The 21,778-nt window shown below is 34.1% G+C and overlaps 2 protein-coding genes across 27 annotated transcripts; one reads left to right on the top strand and one right to left on the bottom strand.

Moving 5' to 3' along the window:
• Positions 1-1,100: 1,100 nt before the first annotated feature.
• Positions 1,101-2,157, top strand: LOC126630056 (uncharacterized). Its single transcript, XM_050300224.1, has 2 exons — positions 1,101-1,610; positions 1,787-2,157. Exons 1-2 carry the CDS (start codon positions 1,101-1,103, stop codon positions 1,787-1,789), a joined length of 513 nt encoding a protein of 170 aa, XP_050156181.1. The 3' UTR covers positions 1,790-2,157.
• A 3,331-nt stretch (positions 2,158-5,488) lies between these two features.
• LOC126628053 (serine/threonine-protein phosphatase PP2A-2 catalytic subunit-like) lies at positions 5,489-20,152 on the bottom strand. Of its 26 annotated transcripts, XM_050297643.1 has the most exons (19): positions 19,673-20,152; positions 19,508-19,574; positions 19,307-19,399; positions 19,121-19,180; positions 18,795-18,846; positions 18,337-18,421; positions 16,092-16,148; positions 15,877-15,960; positions 15,631-15,702; positions 15,198-15,498; positions 15,019-15,126; positions 14,660-14,726; positions 14,244-14,387; positions 13,233-13,349; positions 12,997-13,119; positions 11,902-11,960; positions 8,802-8,868; positions 7,779-7,862; positions 5,890-6,304 (listed from the first exon to the last, which is right to left on the bottom strand). In XM_050297643.1, the coding sequence occupies exons 4-10, from the start codon at positions 19,143-19,145 to the stop codon at positions 15,466-15,468; spliced, it is 408 nt and encodes a 135-aa protein (XP_050153600.1). In that variant the 5' UTR covers positions 19,146-19,180; positions 19,307-19,399; positions 19,508-19,574; positions 19,673-20,152; the 3' UTR covers positions 5,890-6,304; positions 7,779-7,862; positions 8,802-8,868; positions 11,902-11,960; positions 12,997-13,119; positions 13,233-13,349; positions 14,244-14,387; positions 14,660-14,726; positions 15,019-15,126; positions 15,198-15,465. The 26 variants fall into 26 exon arrangements, 2 of the variants coding, with proteins under 2 accessions (XP_050153599.1, XP_050153600.1); XR_007625222.1 differs by lacking the exons at positions 5,890-6,304; positions 18,337-18,421 and adding exons at positions 5,489-5,762; positions 10,219-10,288 and having other exon boundaries at positions 15,198-15,702; positions 15,845-15,960; positions 19,673-20,113; XR_007625225.1 differs by lacking the exon at positions 18,337-18,421 and adding an exon at positions 10,219-10,288 and having other exon boundaries at positions 8,802-8,863; positions 15,198-15,702; positions 15,845-15,960; positions 19,673-20,112.
• Between the last annotated feature and the right edge of the window lie 1,626 nt (positions 20,153-21,778).

The following is a 21,778-nucleotide window of genomic DNA, read 5'->3' as shown; positions in this document are numbered from 1 at the left end:
TGGTTTGATGAGTTTGATTGGTTGGAGTATAGTGTATCTAAAGATGCGGCATTTTGTCTCTATTGCTATCTCTTTAAAACCAATTTTAAACAAGTGGGTAGTGAAGCTTTCACTGGAGATGGATTTAAGAATTGGAAGAAAGGGAGAGAAAGATTTAAGATGCATGTTGGACCGGTTGGGAGTGTTCATAATAAGGCTAGAGAAGCTGCTACAAATTTGATGAATCAAGCTACACATATTGAAACGGCAGTGAGCAAACACTCTGACCAAGCTCGTAAGGCTTATCGCACATGCTTGATTGCTTCAATCAAGTGCACTAAGTTTTTATTGCGACAAGGTCTTCCTTTTCGTGGCCATGATGAAAGTGCCACTTCAAGCAATAGGGGAAATTACTTGGAGTTATTGCAATTCCTTGCAGATAATAATGATAAAGTTAGATAAGTTGTGATGGAAAATGCTCCGGGGAATCTCAAATTACTAGCTCCTTCCATTAAAAAAGAAATTGTGAATTCATGTGCCCTTGAAACACTTGATGCTATCATGGATGGTCTAAAAGATAGATTCTTTTCAATATTGGTGGATGAAGCACGTGATGTGTCTGTGAAAGAGCAAATGGCTATGGTGTTGCGTTATGTGGATGACAACGGGCATGTAATTGAAAGATTTGTGGGTATCCAACATGTTACCGACACTACTTCAAGTTCACTAAAGGATGCTATTGACACATTGTTTTCTCGCAACGGTTTGAGCATTTCCAAGCTACGAGGACAAGGTTATGATGGTGCTAGCAATATGAGAGGTGAGTTGAATGGCCTTAAAACAAAGATATTGAGCGAACAACCTTGTGCATATTATGTTCATTGCTTTGCTCATCAACTTCAACTAGCTTTTGTTGCCGTAGCAAAGAAGAATATAGACATTGCCTCTTTTTTTGCAACGGCTAATAGTGTGGTTAATCATGTTGGAGCATCTTGTAAGCGGCGTGATTCACTTAGAGGGCAACTTCAAGAAGAGCTTGTGATAGCTTTTGAAAATGATTGTCTTATAACGGGGCGAGACTTAAATCAAGAAACAAGTCTCAAACGTGCCGGTGACACACGATGGAACTCACACGATGGAACTCACACTATGGTACCTTGATTAGCATCATTTCTATGTTTTCATCCGTGGTTCATGTGCTTCAAATGGTTATTGATGATAATCCCAATGAAAGTGCGGGTGAAGTAAATAAGTTAATGAGAGAGATACTTACTTTTGAGTTTGTGTTTCACCTTTTCTTGATGAAAGTCATATTGGGACTCACAAATGATTTGTCACAAGCATTGCAAAGGAAAGATCAAGAAATTGTGAATGCAATGGCTTTAGTGAAATCATGCAAGGAAAAGCTATATTGGATGAGGAATAATGGGTTCGATGCATTGGTTGATGAAGTATCTTCTTTTTGTGAAAAACATCATATTGATGTTCCTAACATGGAAGAGGCATTTATACTTCCAGGGAGGTCAAGGCGTTATGCTCCAATAAAGACAAATCGTCATCATTATCGTGTGGAGCTCTTTATTTATGTCATTGATGAGCAAATTACGGAGTTAGAGGATCGCTTTAATGAGGTAAATACCGAGTTGCTTATTTGTATGGCATGTTTGAGTCTGAAAGATTCATTTGTAGCTTTTGATAAACCAAAGTTACTTCGTCTTGCTCAATTTTATCCTCAAGACTTTTCGGATGTAGATCGTTTGGCACTTGAAGATCAACTTGAGATTTATATTCATTATGTGTGTTCCAGTAGTGATTTCTCTCAATTGGAAGGGATTGGTGATCTTGCAAAAAAAATGGCGGAGACAAGGATGCATCAAGTATTCAATTATGTATATTTGCTCATTACATTGTCTTTAGTTTTACCAGTTGCAACTGCTTCAGTGGAGAGAGCATTTTCTGTCATGAATATTGTTAAGGGTCCACTTAGGAACAAAATGGGAGATCAATGGTTGAGTGATAGCTTGCTTGTTTATATTGAGAGAGATATTTTTGCTTGTATTGAAAATGAAGCTATAATGCTTCGTTTTCAAAATATGAAACCTCGTCGTGGACAATTATAGTTTGTAATATTGTTTCCATTATGAATTATGAATGAAAGTACTATGATTTCATTTTCAATATGTTTTTCCATCCTAAATTTTTATTTGAACTTTTACACTGCGACCCCTTGGGGTAAGATTCCTGGATCCGCCACTGTTCATTGGTATATACTCTGAAATGGCATATGTCAGAAGTCACCCAAATGCAAGTTTCCAGGATTAAGTAACGAGAACTGCTTTCCTTTTCTTTTTTGTTCAAAGCCATAAAATCCCAATTACTCAAGCAATCAAATAATTTGAGTAAAAAATTGGAGGCAGCTCTCAAATCAACTCTAAAAGACCTAAAAAAATTGCAGTTTGAGGTTACTTTATGATGATGATTATATTTTTTTTTTTTGGTTTGGTGTTTTATTTTCTTCTTACAATATCGCTTTTGTCTAAGCCATTATTTAAGAGTAGATTACATAATATGCATGATTTATGGGTCAAAGCAAGGGCTGAGCTAGATATTGTAGAAAAGGGTGGTCTAATATTGCATGTTGTCTCTTGAGAGGCGAAGTTGAGGGTGTATAAAAAGTGTGGTGGCATAGGGTCCCGAATTTATGAAGATCTTCAAAAAATTTCATCCTCTTACATATTATATATTAATATAAATTTTCTAATAAAAAAGTTTTTGACTGAAAATAAAAAATCATCATCATATAATTTTGTCTATATTACAGTTGATTAAGTAGAGCCAATACTTAATATTTTAATTTTTCTCTTTTCTCTAAGAAAAAATTGTGTATTACTTTATTTTCATTTTTCTCTAGCAATAAAAAACTAACTTGAGTTTTTTTTTTTTTCTACAACCACAAGCATATTTCCGTATATCTTTTTTACTTTTCAGTCTTGCTCCCTTTTTAATGGATGAACCTTTGGTCATAATTTAATGGCAATTAAAAATTATTCAATTAGTAAGAGTGAGATGCTTATTTCAATTAAGTTTAAATATTGATTGTTGAATTGTGTATGAATATATTGTTCCGAAAAATATTATTACTTTTTAAATACGTAGGACCTTATTAAATTCGCATAGGACCTCTAAAGGGTGCCCTAGTTGTCTTACTATTACACTAAAAAAAAAGTTCCATACATGTATAAATATTTTGGGGACATTAATTTCCTTGTATTAGTATTTGATGGGAAACAATTTCCTACTAATTAGAAAGCATCACATCTGTAGCTATTAGCTATTAGCCTATGTTTCTGACTAACCATGCATGCTACATTATACAGTTCAACTTGATGGAAGATACTGGCTTATTTCTTGTTGACTGGAGGAGGCCAAATTACTTTGTATGCGATGTCTGCAACACATCTGTTACAAGATATGTAAGTTCTTTATCATCTTCAATGTTTTGTTTCAAGTCCATTCTAATTTATATCTTTTCATTTATTGATTTTGCTTGAAATTTTTGGAACTTTTTAAAATAGTTTATATGGTTATTGTAATTTTACACTATTTCAACGTTTTTTTCTTTCTTACAGAATAATGTGAGATTATTGCAAGATACATGAATCTGATGGACCTCCAAGGTGTAATACTTGCGACAGATTCAAGGTTTGTACAGAAAAGTATTTATTTGGAATTGATTGGAACTAGCTTCTCTCCTAGCTAAATATATATTTGCTTTACTATTCCCATCCTCGGCTCTAGGAATGGGCTTTCTTATTTAATAATAAATGGAAAAGTGTTGATCTCTTCCTTTCTCTAAACCCCTAAAACGTAACTCATAGTATATATGTATGCCCTTTAGGACTGCAATGGTCGTGGGGTACGATTCTCTTCCTCACATTTTTTCGTCACGAGTGAGCGATTGAGATTTCAACTAATTCGTATTTAGTTAGTTCTCAATCCTTGTTTATTATCTTTTGATTTGATACTTAAGAAAGCAAAATTCTAACTGTGAGAGGCTGGGGGACTGCTTTGGATCAGTCTGCATGCAAACAACTTCACACTTGATCCTTTTTTCTCTCCTTTTTTTTTGCAAATATATTAATGAAAATTTATTAGATTATAATACATGTACCGAGAAAGTTCATATTAATGCAAACATATATAAGCTCAACTATAAAACAATATTACTTCTAGGAAGTTTCATTTGTCAGACAACAGGGCATGATGAATATGTGAATCTTTGCTCGGAATGTTAGTTGAGGCAGGAAGAACCAAGGGGTCTCGAGGAGACGAGGGATAAATAATTTGGGATTTACTCAATTAGGGACAACGGAACTCGTTCACGTTGTTAATCATGGATTCACTTACACGACCAAGTCAAATGCTTGATTGGTGAAGGAGAAATCATTCACTTCAATTGCACAAAGCAAAATATATTTCAATTCATTCAAGTCTTCTTTCTCAATGGTAAACATATATTTATAAGGAATACAACACAATGAAACTCTAGTCCAAATTGGACTTTTGCTCTACCTCAAAAATATTTAAAATGTTCTTAAATGACTACTTAATTATTTGTGTTGCTCTAAAACTCAAATTTGATGGTACCAATACGCATGAGACTCTTGGTAGATTCCAATACATGCATGAGAGCCTTGGTTACTGCATCATTTGTCTACTGCTATCTTTCATCCAAGTAAATGCAAACGTCCTTTTGAAATTGTGCATAAGTTTTATAAAAAGTTAGGCCTCAAAGTGGATAAAGAAATTCCTATTTTATTGGTCGAGGACAATGAGATGGGAAGAATTCACCCGGATGAATAGGTAATCAACTTGACAAATCATATGTTGTATATATGTTTTTTAATATAGAATTTGCACAGATGCTAGCTAGTATACCAAATTTATTTCGTTCCATTGTACTTATATTATATTTGCATGTGTGCATATGGTGGTTGGTCTTACCATACACCATCCTTACACTGTCATGACGGTAAGAGTCTACTCGTAAAATCAGTTCTACAATACAGTTACCATTAACAATTGAACCTAAAACTTAATTTCTTATAACATTTTAATGTGGAACTTTAACTTCACACACCCACATATCGTTGCCTGTATAATATAAGTATATTTTTATGTTTATAGCTACATGCCGATTATGTTTGGGTTGTAACAGATTTCAAAATGTTCAAGGATAGGTGATAATGATGAAGTGCAGAAAAAAGAAATCAAGAAGTAAACATCGGGCAAAGTGTCATCAATTTTACTTTTGTTCGGACGACCAGAGTACTCTTTCTCAATTACCTTACTGTCGAAATTATATTTAATCTTCCTCTCAAAATAGTTATTACTAGTAATAAGCCCGCGCGATGCCGCGGGAGTTGAATGCACCAGCCTTAACTACATGAATAAGACACATTTAATCTGAAAAACATTCAACATAATCATGAACGAACAAAAATGATAGATCTAGGAAATTATAAAAAGCATTGTAACTGTAGATCCAAGAAATTATAAAAATCCATCCAATCAAGAGACTAATAGTTGTGGGAAGGTGGGTATGCAACCAAGAATCTTAAGATATACTTGACTTGCAATTCCATTATAATTTCACACAAAAAAAAAAGGATCAAATTGCAGGGCTGACTTAACGGGTTAGGTTGAACCCGACCCAAACCCAATAAACCCGATCCGTTTACAGGTCTAATTGCAGGGTTGACTTGTAAAGAGTGAATGAAGTCCTGAAAACACAAAAAATAAAAAGCATCTGTTTCAATTAACTAAAAAAAAGCAAACCATAAACAAAGTGAGATATCTGGTAACCAAAAAATAAATCTTGGAAAGTAGACATAAACAAACTTCAATCAAAATTACTTTAATACATTTGGATATCAAGGAAAATTAAATTTATTCAATTTCGATATAAAAAAAATTAATTAATGCAGGAACAACATTTGTGCCTCAATGAAGTGAGAAGTACTCAAAACAAACATTATTTTCTTTTAGTCTTTAGTCTATCTCTGCAAATCGCAATAACTCATATCCATTGAGAATTAAATTAACTAATTAACTTACTAACCCGTCCTGTAAATTTCACATCTATGCTCTAAACAGATTTTGTAACTAATATCCCAAAAAAGTGGCAAAAGGGAAGGAAAAAAACTTTTGTATGGTACACTGCAGTGTTATTTGTGTAACCAAAGTCAAGCGCTGAAACGCCAGCAACCTCATTGTATTCTTGGAAATCTGTTGCAGATTTTATGGCTCCAAAAGAAAATATATCCTTCAGCATTAATATCATTTAGACTGAAGTATTTTTTTCCAAGTGAATACACATGCAAAGTATCAAAAAGAGAAAGGAGAAAAAATTATCAAAATAAGAATTACAAACCTGTCCTATAATATAAACAAAAGATAAGTACAGAAAAATAGCTGGAAAACACAAAATAAGTATAAGAGAAAACAGACAACCAGCATAATCTAAAATTACTTAAACAATTAATCCACATTGAAAAGCATAATTTACAAATCCAAACCAAATTACATCATCCAATAGATTTTTTTTATACATTTGTTATTGTGCCTTTAAATTGATTTCAGCAAAACTTGTTTCTTTTTCCACAGTTTGTGAAGCTCAAAATTTTCAAAAACCTACAATCATTACACAACGTTGTCACATCATAAGTGTACAAGAAATCACCGCTACCAAAATTTATAAAGACCAAAACAGTTAGCACCCAAAAATAACATTGATTAGCAAAGACCAATTTGCCAACAAAAGTTTAATAGGAGATACCCAAAAAATTTCCTTAGTTTTTACAATTCTTAAAAATATGACCTAAGTTTAACCAAGACTCAAATTTTATTCAAGGATCGTGTTAAGCTAAGCAGCAAATTATAAATTCACTAATCTTGTTCTTAATTATAGTAATTTAGAAATCAACAGATACAAAAAAAAAAGTCACAAAGCTTTATAAAAACTCATGAAAAAAAGAAGTTTTAAACAGAACACCTGCACATGACCCTATAATTTGGCTAATTTACAAACGCTCAACGTGCTCAGCAGATGTTAAACTTTTCAGTAGTATATAATTTGAAACTAATAAAACCATCTCTAACTTTTCAGAAATATTTAAACTGAAATGAATTGATATTTTTTTTCCACTGATAAATCAAGGTTTGCTACAGAAAAGGAATCTATAATTTAAGCTTCAAAATGCATTATAACATCAATTAATCCAAAGAGAGCAAGCTGACGATAACAATTTGATTAGCTTTGGAAATCTCTTTGCTTTATCACTTCAAGATACTAAATTTTTCAAGCCGTCATCTCTCTCTCTCTCTCTAAAACGCCTTTTTTTTCTAGCAACTGGCCTAGAAAAGACTAAAACCCAAATGCATGGGGTAGAATTTCACCCAAAATATTGGGAAAACTAAATAAACAAATAAAATTAAAAGATAAGTGCATGAAAAATCAAATCTTTCACTCATAAAATGAAAGCAAATTTTTTTGTCGTTGATGAGTCTAAAATCCCATCCTCATAATACTCAAAGGTAAAAGAAATATAGCAAAAAGATAAGATGTAACTACGGTCCCTGATGGTGCGCAACTAAAGAAAGAAAGACAGCGCTCATAAAGAGAGAAAGACAGAGAGAGAGAGAAGAGAAAGATGATATGTCTCCATATGGTATTCTGGAGCCAAAAGAAAAGCTGCAGACGGAAATAAGCTGGAAGGAATCAATTTAAGATTACTGACCCAGGTAGGTAAGCTGCTGTGAAGGTAAAAGAGGCCCAAGAAGCTCATATGAATGAAAGGATTTTGCTTGCTGCACACATAAACCTGTAAACTCGAGTAAACCCAACGTCAATCAGACCATAGGCAGAAAATAAGTCTCGCGCGTTGCAGCGAGACCCACTGTTTCAAGCGTAACTGCATGAATAAGACACATTTAACCTAAATAAATTCAATACAATCATGAATGAACAGAGACACATGAGTGAATGAGGTCGATAAGAAGCGGTTTTGCTTTTATACATACTTAACCTGAATAAATTCAACACAATTACAAACAAACAAAAGGATACATGAGCGAATGAGGCCAGTAAGAAGCGGTTGTGCTTTTATATACATTTAAGTGAGTTGGCATATAAACACATTGCACAATGAGTGGAAAGAAACTGTACGTGTTTGATTAGGAAGAGATGGTTTTCAAAAAATAACATTTAGTTCACACATATAATATGTGTCCTGCAATGTAAGCAGCTAGTTCAACAGGTAATTTAAAACAGAAGTGTTGAAGACTTGTTCAAGTAGCTAATTTTGGAACCACAACTGTTCAAAGGCAAAAAACCAGGTCTATTCCATATGAAACTGAAGAAACAGAAGCAAGCTGGAGTTTACACATATTTTGCTCCTGCAGTTAAGACGGCAAAATATATGCTCTGCAACCTACATACCTCACTTAGCAGTTAGCAAAACACAGAAAAAGTGGTGTTTGAGCAGGCAAGTCGTCAACCATAGATGTTCAAACAAAAAAATATGCAGCATGGTGTGCAGCATTCGATCACGGAGACCATGGGGTTCACTTTTTCTGGGACCGGACATCTTCGACAGTATAGCAAAAAACATAAATCATAAATGTAACAAAGGCAGCCATTATGGACGCTAAACGAATAACATAAGGAGATCAAACCAAACAATCAATCATAAAATCATAAAGTTGTGGTGCCTCAAACAGAAAGAATGGGAAAAGAATGCATTTAAGTTCAAGTGACATACCAAAGTGTTTATTCAAAACGCAGCAGCAAGAGCAGATTACAATGCTGTAATGAGAGTCCAATCTAAACTACAAAAAATGAGTGAGATTCAGAGTGAGAATTCAAACCGCTAACAAACAGATTCAATAAACTAACTAAAACTATAACGCTCCAATTGTATAGTTAAGACAGTTTTCACACTTATTAAACCATGAGGGTCAAGTTTGATTGAAATACATAAGAAGATAATGTTTGTATAAGGGATCCCTGAACCAAATATTATATGGAAAAAAGTCCAACTTGACCAAAGGATGTTTATTCTAATTTTGGCACTTGATTCCATTGGAACGACATATATAGAAATTAAACAGAAAGTCAGATACCTATAACTAATGGAAATAACAGAGTAATTAAAAAGATTGCAGGAGCCCATTTATAGATTGGAGCAGCTCATTAGAAGATACTCCAACCTGTTTATTTTGCTTTACAAACAGAGAGAGCATATCACATAATAGCGTTCAACCAAACGGACCGTTAACAGCATAAAGACACTATTTTTAATGTACGTATCCCGACTATATCTTTCAAAGCACCAGCACCAAGTTGCAGACCTATATACTGTATGGCCATACCAAAAGCTTGGCCAGACCCCAATCCAATTACCATACCACTTTTAATGTATGTATCCACATACAAACTCAAATATGAATCTTCCTTCCATTAGTTCCTTCCTACATATAACAATCATACAAACTATCAAAGCAAGAAAGAAGGCAAGCTTCATTCTTCTCTATAAACCATAAGCTCACTCACCTAATGACTCCCTCTTTCCAGTAAATTAGCAAAAATCCCAACAACTATAATTTTTATACAAAAATACTTCAGGAGCCTCGTCTGTCCACTTGCTATGCTCAAATTGATTTTGGTGCCCTTCTCTCATTACAAAGTCAACTGGGGTTTTTCCTGAAGTATTTAGTTCGAATTATTTTTCTTTGAAGTGTAACATTGTCAATGACTTATATGTGAAAACGCCACCCTTTCTTCAACCTTCATCTTATATGGTTCTTTTCCACCAAGCAATTTTTTCTAACATCATTCCTCCACCAAGTTGCTAAGAAACCAAGTGCAGCAAAAAGAATTATGATGAAAACCAACCAAAATTAAATTAAGCCTGAAGATCCAATTACTTGAGCATTTATTCAGCAAACAGAAATCTCCTCACAAAGAAAATATAACTATATAAACAAATCAAATTCAGATATAGATATACAGTGTGGTAGGTTGCTTGGAAAAGGGCAGAGTCATGAGTAGGGACAATAAACTCATATAAAAAATACGATGCAAAAACCATCCCAAACCAGCAAGAATAAAGCCAAAAAAAAAAAAAAAAAGTCTCAACCGCAAACAAAAGGAAGGGAAAAAAGAAACACATAATATACCTTTTTTAACACAGCAGCTTGAAAAAACCCCAACCAAAAATGACAAACTCTGAAAGACACCATTTCCTAACTAAAAGAAAGAAAAAAAAAGTATCAGGCATCCACAACAATGAATCGAGCAAACACAGAAAACTCAATTAAAACAGCATTTAGAAGCACTATAAACCCAAATCACAAAAAACATCATCTTGATCAACTGTTTGTTTGTGATAACTATCTTTTTTTGAAGCACTCACTAATCGGTCCTTGGTTGTAGACCAAGAAAGACACGATGGGAGCGCATAATTAGAAGCTCTAGGCAAACTTGAATTCAGGAGACAGGTTCTGATATTAAATCACGCCGGAGGGTATGCGAAAGTTGGAGTGGCTTATTTGGTTCTACTTCTGAATTGCCTCGATTAAACTGTTCACTTGCTTTTAGGTGTCTTTACTTATGAATCAATTTTTCTAGAATGACTTAGAAGATGTTCTAGCACCAAAGACCATTAGAAGTTGGAAAGATATGCCGATGCAGCGGTTTGAGAACACAGTTTGGGAAACTTTGGGTAGGAAATATGCTCGCAAGGAAAACCGACAATGGGTGAGCATAACTCTCAAAGCTGGTTTATGTTTAAATTAGTGAATCACCATAATCTTTGCTGGTTGGTTTTCACTCATGGCCTACTTTTTTTTCAAGTTCCTGTAAAGAAAATTGGTCTTTTATCATGCTCTTTTCTAAATTTTAAAAAGGATCGTAATTTTGTAAATAAATTCAAATCCCAAATTGAAATTGCAGTGTAACCAAGCCACAATTTATCACATGGTTTTTTATCCTAGCCATAATTAGACTAATGTGTTTTATACCTAGAGACTAATGTGCTTTTTCACATGCTTTTTTCTCAAAATTTATAGAAATATGAAAATGATCATCACAAATTTCAAAACCTGCATTAACCAAAATTAAAAGGAAATGGACACCATGAGTGCTTGCAAGATGAGAGAAGGGAAACAAAAAGGAAATGGTGCATTTGAACAGAATGATGATAATTTAAAACTTTAATTATGAAAATGCTTAATTTTCATGTGTTAAATGAATGTGGATATCTTAAACCTTTAATTTACCGAAATGACCAGAATCTTTTAAAACTTGTTAAAAAAATACCATAAATTCTAACAAACTTAGATAACTATGTTGGCTTTAAAAATGCAATTACAAAACTCAAAGAAATGAGAACAGTCAAACTAAATTAGGTATTCTCCTCAACACCATCGGCACATCTTTGACTTTCAAGAAAAATAAGCAATGCTATATATAATTGTGTTCCCATGTCTCCATTTTTCCTTTTCCAATAAATATGAAACCAAACCTATCAACCATTTATTCAACTCAGTGCACCAACTTGTTATATAACTAAAGCTCCAAATGATATAAGGTATAAAAATGGCATCTTGGACCAACAATAGGACATTAATTAGTCATGACTTGTGCTTATGCATACAATGCCTTACTTGACTCAATAGGAACAGATAGATGCTCATGTCTTTCTTGGTACAGATACTCATATTGTGCTTAATTAGCATCACACATCATGATATTAAAGTTCTAATCATGTTAGACCTATGCCATGTAGCATATGCATTCAACTCAATACCCTAACATTACATGCCAAATTAAATGATATTATCAAAAAGTTGAGACTTTACCAAAGCAGCAAGGCAGCGGTTGTAAAATTCACAGTGAAAAGCTTTCACTTTGTTTCGATCTGCAAAATACCAAAAAGACATTTACGATCGAGGAAAGAAAACACATTTCATTAAAGAATGCACTTCAACCATTATCATATTGTCAACTAAACGAAACGTATAAAACTATACACATTTACACAGCCAAACTCTATACTTTTTATAAACATAAAATTACATATTCAAATTGATTCGACAATTTTTAAAGATTCAAAAACTGAACCAACAGACATTTTTTTGAATATCAAACTCATTGTGTCTTCTGAATTTGCTTGTATACATAAGCTACCAACGCAATCACTCTGCTACCACATGTGGTAAGCTATTAATAGCAGAGGAAAAAAAATTACAGAACAAACTCACGACCAAAATGAGTTACGATATTTAGCAAATTTTATGTATCAGTACTAAAATTTTCAACAGGAAACCAAACTGCATCTTCTGTGAATGTTCATTGCTTACTAAAAAGATAATATAGTGGTTTGAAAAATTTAAAACCCACTCACACGACATCAGAAATTCAAACCAATTTCTACCGTATATGATGACCTTCTTTCATTGAGACCATCAGCATGTACTCAATTCTACGCTATTTAACAGAAAAGCTCAAATGCACGTTAAAAAATCAAGGGTCCAGAAAACCTCCAAAATGATAAACAAAAAATTATGTCCATATCATATAACGTAGTAAGGAAAGAAGCAATGCAAAACAGTCTCTAAGAACCAAGTTAGCATCCAAAGGCACACTTCAACAGTCTCCAGAATTTTGTTCCAAGTATATAGTCTATCTTTTATTTTCAAAATGAAACATCTTCACGTACCAAGTAAATGATAACATAAAGTATCATTTTCAATTGACAGAATTTTTTAATCGAACCTATATATGTATATGTGCACGTAGAAAAATCAACTATTTTCCTAGTACTAACAAAATTAGTAGTGTACATATGTAATATATATATATATATATATATATATATATATATATATATATATATATATATATATATATATATATAACTACACTTTTGGATTTGGAGGAGGAAGCAACCATACCCTGAATATATCCAAGGCTAATGAAAGGCTTGACTTGTTTGTCAGTCAGTTATTTGCTCAAATTTCTCATTATATGTACTTGAACCTGGACCCATGCACTTGTACTCTTCGCAGGCCACATTGCTGCAATTTCAAATTATATTATTAACTCTCAAAACTAATTATATGAAAATGCTTAATCATGTTTTAAATGACATAATCTGCTAACTTGTTACATTCAGGGTGGTTATCGTTACATTCAGGGTGGTTATCGTCGCTCCAGCCGGCAGGGTTAACCACCTTAGTCATGTTGGTGTAGGCATACACCATATGGGGTTTGCCTCTCCAAGCCCTGCCCAAATTTGTGTCACTACCTGCCTCATTAATTATATGTTACATTGTTAGTCACCAAGCATCAAAAGTTCTAAACCATGACTTGTAGACAAACAAAAACATTAACTACACATATCTTAGTTAATCCACCCAAACTGTGTTTTGAGAGGGGGAAGGAGAACAATCATGTAGAATTTACAGTTTATATGGTGAGACTTGCATAATCCACTCGATCATTGTCGTTCGTATACATTCTTCATAAATTATATGAAAATTATGGGGAAAACAAAGAACATGCATACATCTATATATGTATGGCTTAACACCTGAGTGTAAATACACTAAATATTAACATTTAGAAAATGAACCCTGTTCGCAAAACATAGACAAATCATCGAGCTTCCCAAAATACTTGTTTCGAGGGACACAGAGATTGTCTTCTCATCTTCCATGCAAACCTGCCCCAAAAACCACTATACTCCATGCTAATGAAAATTTCAAGGACCAACAAAGAATGTTGGAATTTCTTGAACCAAAAACAACTAATATTGATCTTAATGGAAATTCAGAACTCCGATCAGATTATAGGATTTTGAAAAATAGTCAATACCATCTGAAACGAAATTCCACATTTCTCAAAAAATTATGAAACAATCTTGTTTGAGTTCCATGAATATTCCTAGTATCCAAATAGCATGTAAATTTTCCTAGCATCCAAATAATTGGTCAAAAGCTCAAAAGTCCAAACAAACAATTAAAACCAAATCCTCAAATGTTTGGTTGGAATGAAGAGATTTAGGGGGGATTGAATTTTTTTTTACATCCAATCCACCCATTACAACCCCTGGCATGAAACTAAATCCCACACCTGCTCAAAAGACACAAAGCAGAAAATTACTCAATTTCACAATCCAAATCAGAAAATAAAACCTCACCGTTTCTCTCGCTCACCTCTTCATCCCGCATATCTTCTCCTCATATTATGATAAAAGACCTCTCTTCAAGTTTGGCCTCAGATAGTTGGTCCATCTCAGGCTGCAACTTTTCCAGACCTTAATAATCCTGCAATTCAGACCAACCTGCTACAACCATAATCAGTTTTTCCAAACCTTAATAATCCTGCAATTCAGACCAACCCACTACAACCATAATCAGTGAACTGTTTACATTAAAACATATGAAATTACAGCCCATTTGATAGAAGATTAAGATTTCATTGTTTTAATAGAAACACCGAAAAATGAACATTTCACAACGAAGAACTAATTTCTCATTATTTGAAAATTAGTCATCTAATTTCATAAATAAAATTAAGAAAAAAAAACCCCAAAAGAATGCAAAAAATTGGAACCTTTGGATGAGCAAGTAGAAGACATCGCCCTCATTCCACATATTTCCACTGTGCTACAAATTCACTACTAAATAGCAAAAAATTCAAGTTTGTTAGTCATAAAATATCTCAAAAATTAACTCCTAAAAGTAATAAGAAAAGAAAAAGCACGAAAACTGACAGGGAAGAAAAGTTAAATTGATTACTGTTTGTTAGTCATTTGAAATATCCAAGTCGCAAATTCTAATTCTCTATAACCGATGAGCCATATTGAGCTCATTTGTGCACTCGATACAACCTATTGAGCTCATTTGAAATATCCAAGTTGCAAATCCCCCCCCCCCCACCCCACAAAGCCCATATATAAAGTGACAGTTTACCTTCGGAGTCTCAAGAACACAGCCCTTGACCTGAGTCAAGTCCTTATTTATAGAAATTCCACATGTAGCAAGCACAGGATCATTATCATACTGGTATTTTTTCATAGCCTGCAATAGTAAATCAAATGAGCAAGAAGAATTATTGCAACATGTGGTAAAGAAACTAAACCTTTCATGACCTGCAAAGCTATATCAGTCACAGTTCTTATTCTTTCCTGAGCCTTCTGCCTTGATTTTTCAACTAAGGATGCCCTCTGCTTTGAAGATAATGCTTTTGTATACCGTTGAAGCAAAACTAATGAACAAAGCTAAAACACCAAGAGAAACCCCATGGGGAAGCACAAATCTAGATATCAGACAGAGGAGTTCCAAAAAGATAAGACTAAGAGTCTGAGAAAGAATGATATGATAATAAAAAGGAACTGGCATACCTCCAGAGGCAGATAGTTAGGCCTTTTGGGCTTGCCATTGATCAAAACCCTAAATAATCAACCCAAATCATTGCACAGAGTTTCCAAAATACCTTTATCTTAGTGCCAGAAGGAGAACCCTAAAATTATAGCTTAACTAATTGAAAGATAAGAAGTAGAAATAAAAATACTCAATACTTACAGTCATTGTTTCAACTGAATAATAGCCACGGTCCACATAATCTCCCATAAACAAATAGTTTGTATCTGGGCACTGCAAAAAAATTGCAACAGGAAATTAATGTTATTTTTGGAAAGTGAAACATCCAACAGAACAAACCAGAAAACTACAAAATAAGAAAGAGAAAACATCACCAATAAGTAGCAACCAATTAACAACCTTGAAGAACACATACGATAAATTAAATAGCCCAAATCAGAACAATGCCTTTCCTCCAATGAGGAAAAGCTCCGCCAGATCATGGAATTGTCCATGAATATCACCACAGATAGTTAAAGGGCTTTTTACAGGCTACAACACATAAAACCCAAAATGGTTATTCATTTACCTCATGACATGCCCAAATCTTTATAGGTCCAAAACCTGTATGAAACAATACAAATAAAGACATGAAACAGAAACTTGCAACTAAAAAGGCCCACCTGGACATTGCTTTCTTCCATTAATATTTCCTTGGCCTTCTCGCACAGCACCCTTACCTATATTAAACAAACAAATTAAGATGAAAATTATTTACATCATTGAATGAAAAAGAAACTCCGAAGAAACCATAATAAAAAAAAGGTCTTTTAACAAACATTAAATTGAACATGCTTGCATTTCAATAACAGATTTCCGTTTTCTTGCTCATTAGCGCTTTCAAAAAGTAAATATTTTGGTCATATTCCGTATAACATTGTATAGGCTGGTGTACCATATAGCATAGCCAATGTTCTGAAATCCAAGAAGCACCATAGCAACTCAGTTTTGAAGCTAACACTCTTATAAAGTATGCTATCATCCTAGCATACCCACACAACCCTCCATCCATCCCCAAGAATTATTGATATGCTTATATGCACTATAAAGCATATACACAACATGCACATTATTTGGCAAATCAAAAGTCGTATAGAGTTTCCTCCAACAATGGAACGTAAACTAAGATGGTTTCACATTACTGTTTTCAGTACTGTCCATATAAGGGAAAATTCAAGGTATCTCCTTAACAATGTATTAGAATGTTCACATTTAGCCAAAACCAGACTCAAATACTGCACTCCACGAAGTCTCTGTTAATCATAACTCTGCAAAGGTCTATAAATCTGTTGAAAGATTCGGTTTTTATGGCCATGGACTCAGACACCCAAAATTCGTTTTTCCTGTTTCACAAATCCCGAAGGCGGAAACCTGCAGTGTCACAGAAAATGGGATCTGACCCACATTGCCAATATCCAACCCGAACAGCAGAACACATCATTAGAACCACCAAGTTCATGCATTTCTTTAGAATTTTTAACCCAGTGGTAAATCCAATAGAAGGTCGAAAACCCACATCAGTGGTACATTCAATTTAAAAGTTGAGAAATCTAACCCACTTATCTATTGTATTAAACCTTAAAGACACCTCCACCTTCTAACTTAAAAGCTTAGTCAACATACAACCTCCTAATATAAACACTTGCTTATAAATATAACTTATAAATAGTTTTGACACTAAACAAAAGAAAATGCTTAGGAAAATCAAATTTAACAGAGGTCCATTCCTGTAGCAGGGATCACTCACATAGGCCAAACGTATACCATATCCCAAATCCCACCTAAAAAGACACAAAAAAATTGGAATGATTTTATTCTAAACAAAAGGCCAAATGTTAAGCATTAACTAATGAGAATTAAAATTTATATAAACTCAAGAATTCAAAGTTTCAAATGTGACCACTAAAGATGTGATTTAGAGTCTAGACAGAACCAGATGTTAGTATCGGCTCTATTGTACCAGATTACTCTCTCAGTCTAAAGCCCAATCAAGTGCCAACTCAGCCCAACTTCCCATTTGAAGCTGTTTCCAATTGATTATCCACCATAAAATGTTTTAATTCATTGCTGACACGCTGCAAACAAATCGGGATTCAGTTGATTGTTTGCTAGTGCTTTAGTGAATTGGAAGACACAATCATTCTACTTTAGTCTACTGGCTTAATAAATTATTGATTGATTACAATCAGACAAATTGGAAAACACAATCATTCTACTTTAGTCTAGTAAAGTATTAGCTAGTGCTCTGGTAAAGCTTGTATTGTGTTGACCAATAAGAAACGCCAATTACAACAAAAAACTCATGACCTTAAGGCAATAGCTCTCATGTGGATTAAATAATTAGAACCAAAAATTAATATATTTTATTTTCAAACATTTTTTTCATAACTGAAATGATGAAAGCGGTGCGCACATCTCTATCTTTCAGTATATTCAGCTCAACTACCTTCAAGTTTAAAATGAGATTGTGAATGCATGAACCTTTATAATCTGTATAAATTTGTTATTAAGCATTTACTGATAGCCAGGTAGTAGGTATCAATCCAGTTTCCTGTTGTGTGATAGAACCTTAACTCTTCGGTTGAATTAACATGCATACTGCTGCCAGAATGCATTACTAAGTGCATATTAACCCAGTCAAATCAATTAGGATATCAAGAAAGATGACAACAAAATAAAACATGGCCACTCTCATACAATGATAAAGATGAATTTAAACGATTCAATCCTACTACAAATGAAAATCCCTAGAGAGGAATTTCAGCATAGATTTGCATATGCATTGAAAATGAAGATTTCAGAAAATGAAGATTTCAGAAAATGAAACATAAAAGGATTGAAAATTCTCGAAAAAGAAAAAGGACTTACAGTGACGGACGGCGGAGAACAGAGATGGACAGTGTAGGACAGTGTAGGAAAAGTTTTCGTAGCTGGGTGAAAACAAAAGCAACCACTAATACAATCAAGTAAAATAAATGCAAACCAAGAACATGTAGAACTATATAACTAAAGAATGCAAAACATTATAGCAGAAAATCAATTACATAAAACTTTTCTTTAACCACTCTTTAAATGCAGAAAACTTAAATTAAAACTAAGAAACAGGTACGCATAAGCACATTACTTACACCCCAACCACTAATTAAGTGCAATTTGACACTAATCCACTACTGCTTACAGTCCCATATCTAACAATATTTACACATATATATATATATATATATATATATATATATATATATATATATATATGCACAGAAACATGAAGATTTCAGAAAATGAAACATAAAGGATTGAAAAATCTGGAAAAAGAAAAAGGGACTTACAGTAACGGACGGCGGAGAACAGAGATGGACAGTGTAGGCAAAGTTTTGGTAGCTGGGTGAAAACAAAAGCAACCACTAACACAATCAAGTAAAATAAATGCAAACCAAGAACATGTAGAATTATAACAATAAATTTAATTTGACAGATAATTTTCTTGCTGAAAAACTTTGATCTGCAAAACCAAATAACATTTTTCAACAAAAAAATAACTAATTTAACAAAAGAAAATACAGTATACGAAAAACAGCTATTCAATTTAGCTTCATTCAGAATACAGGAAGTCCATTCAAAACGACCAAAAGGATAAAAATATAGAAGAACCAACCTTTTTGAAAGACCACTGGTTCCATCGTACGTTCAATAACTTTAGCATGAACCAAATTATCTGAAATAAAAACAAAGTCCATTAACTAAATCAGAAGAAAACCAATACAGATTAACAGAGAAAAACACATTCACACACATGCATAATACAATACATACATATACAATATATAATTAAATGACATACCTTGATGGCCTGTGGATCTGCGACCTTGTTTCGAGGAGAAGAGCAGAAGGAAACAGTTCTAATGATGAGGCAGTACAAACTTTTGAGTGGGAACTGAAATTAGAAAAATGTAAATTTCAAACCATTTATAAGTCCCAAATCACAAAAGCCCCAAATTTAAACAAATTAAAGCCACCCGGATGTACAACCTGAAGAACTCACCGGAAAGCCCTAGCTTTTCTGCCTAAAAAATTCCTTTAAATCAAACCGAAAAATTGAAGATGGTTACCTGAATTCAATAAAAATTAAAATATAATGAATCAGAAAAATTGAAAAACCTAAAAATATACGAAACGATCCCAAATTTTGGAATTGCTTTAAACCAACCTGCCATGAAATTGGGTCCACTACGCTCGCCATTTCCCACTTAGGAGGGAGGGCAGGCGCTTTTCACGTTTGTTTTTATCTTCCCTCTGTGCAAGCCCACACTCACCAACTCCCTCAATCAACTCTCTCTCTCCCTTCTCTGTCCGTAAATCCCTGTGCATCAATAATCTGAAAACCCAATTCGATTTTTCATTGCTCGGATGGAGAAAATTGAGGAATGAAAGCATACCCAAACCAAAAGGTCAGACCTCCATACTTTTCTCATCATCAATAATCTCTCACTCACCCAAAAGGTCAGAGATTTCCAAAACCAAAAGGAAATTAAGAGAGAGAAACGGAGGAGAGAGAGAGATCGGAGTACCCCCATACTTTTCTCTGACTGTCCCCCCTCTCCCACTCATGAAATCGAGGATCTGGAGCAATGGCACTGAGATCCCCACTCCTCCCTCTCCCTCTCTCTCGCTCTGTCTCTCTCTCTATCGGAGGCATGGCCTCCCATCCTCGAAACCCTCACTGAATGACAGCATATCCAAACCCACCCCAATCCGTCTCAAGCGTACATGACAAAATTACCCTCCTAACTTTTAATAACTACGTTCCAACCCAGCCTCAAATCCCATGGTTTTTTTGTAAATAAAGCAAAATCGAGGGGGGACGAATTGACCTCAAAGGACAAAATCACCCTCTGAAATTTTGAGAATTACCCTCCCAACCCACTCCCATTCGGCTGGTATTGTTGTAAATAAAGCAAAATCAAAACAAACGTGAACAGTGCCTGCCCTCCCCCTACTTTAGAATAGACGAGAAAATATGCCCCCGCGTTGCTGCGGGAACCTATTGTTTCAGGTGTAATCGGATGAATAAAACATATTTAAGTCGAATAAATTCAACACAATTATAAACAAACAGTTTTTTTTATACATTCAAGTGAGCTGGTATATAAACACATTGTACAATGAGTGGGAAGAAACTGAACGTCTTTGATTAGAAAGAGATGGTTTCCAAAAAAGTTGTTTCTTATGAAACATTTGTTTACACAAAATTTCAGTTACCAAATCCAAAAAAAAAAAAAAAAAAAAAATGTGACTCTCTATATGGCTTTCTTACTACATAAAAATATCCCTTAGTTAAAGCATGCCACACATCATAACATTGCTATTATATGAAGTATATTCCTCAATGGCAAGTAATATACTCTCCTTAGCATGACCTCTCAATCCCCTCTTTTATCTCCCTAGAATCGTACAACAACCCATAAATACGGTGCCCCTTTAAAATCCAAGCATACATTAAAAATTCAACAATACAGTTACAAAATCTCTATAAATGAACATACCTAAAAAAGCCAACGGCCCAAGTGACACACTGCACACACTGCATGCACTCACATACACTCCATACACATACGCTCACACACACTGAAGAATGAACGCATTATATTCAGTTAGCACCATTCAACTTTAAAAGCAGTGAGACCTTCCAAAGGCAGAGCCTAACTGGCCTCGGTTCAAATAACCAAATTGAGAACAACAGTTGAATTTTGGAAAAGCTGTACAAAGGGGGAAAAAAGAAAAGAAAAAAAAGAGAAAACAATCCTATAACCACAACTGAAAAACAAAATCAAAATGAAAAGAATAAAATATCAGCAGAGCTTGAACACTAACATCCTTTGAAAACATGTAAAAACCATCCCAAATCAGCAAGAATAAAGCGAAAAGAAAAAAACACATCATATACCTTTAACACAGCAGCTTGAAAAAACCCCAACAAAAAATTACAAACTCTGAAAGGCACTGTTTCTTAACTGAAAGAAAAAAAACGTATCACCCATCCGCAACAACAAATCGACCAAACACAGAAAACTCAATTAAAACAGCATTTAGAAGCACTATAAACCCAAATTACATAGACATCACCGTGATCAATTGTTTGTTTATGACAACTATCTATTTTTGAAGCTCTCACTAATCAGTCCTTGGTTGTAGACCAAGAAAGACACTATGGGCACACACAATTAGAAGCTCTAGGCAAACTTGAATTCAGGAGACGATTTCTGATATTAAATTACGCCGGAGGGTGTACGAAAGTTGAACTGTGGCTTATTTG

Source organism: Malus sylvestris, chromosome 7, assembly GCF_916048215.2.
Source record: "Malus sylvestris chromosome 7, drMalSylv7.2, whole genome shotgun sequence".
Classification (NCBI taxonomy): Eukaryota; Viridiplantae; Streptophyta; class Magnoliopsida; order Rosales; family Rosaceae; genus Malus; species Malus sylvestris.
This window is presented reverse-complemented; position numbering and strand designations above follow the sequence as displayed.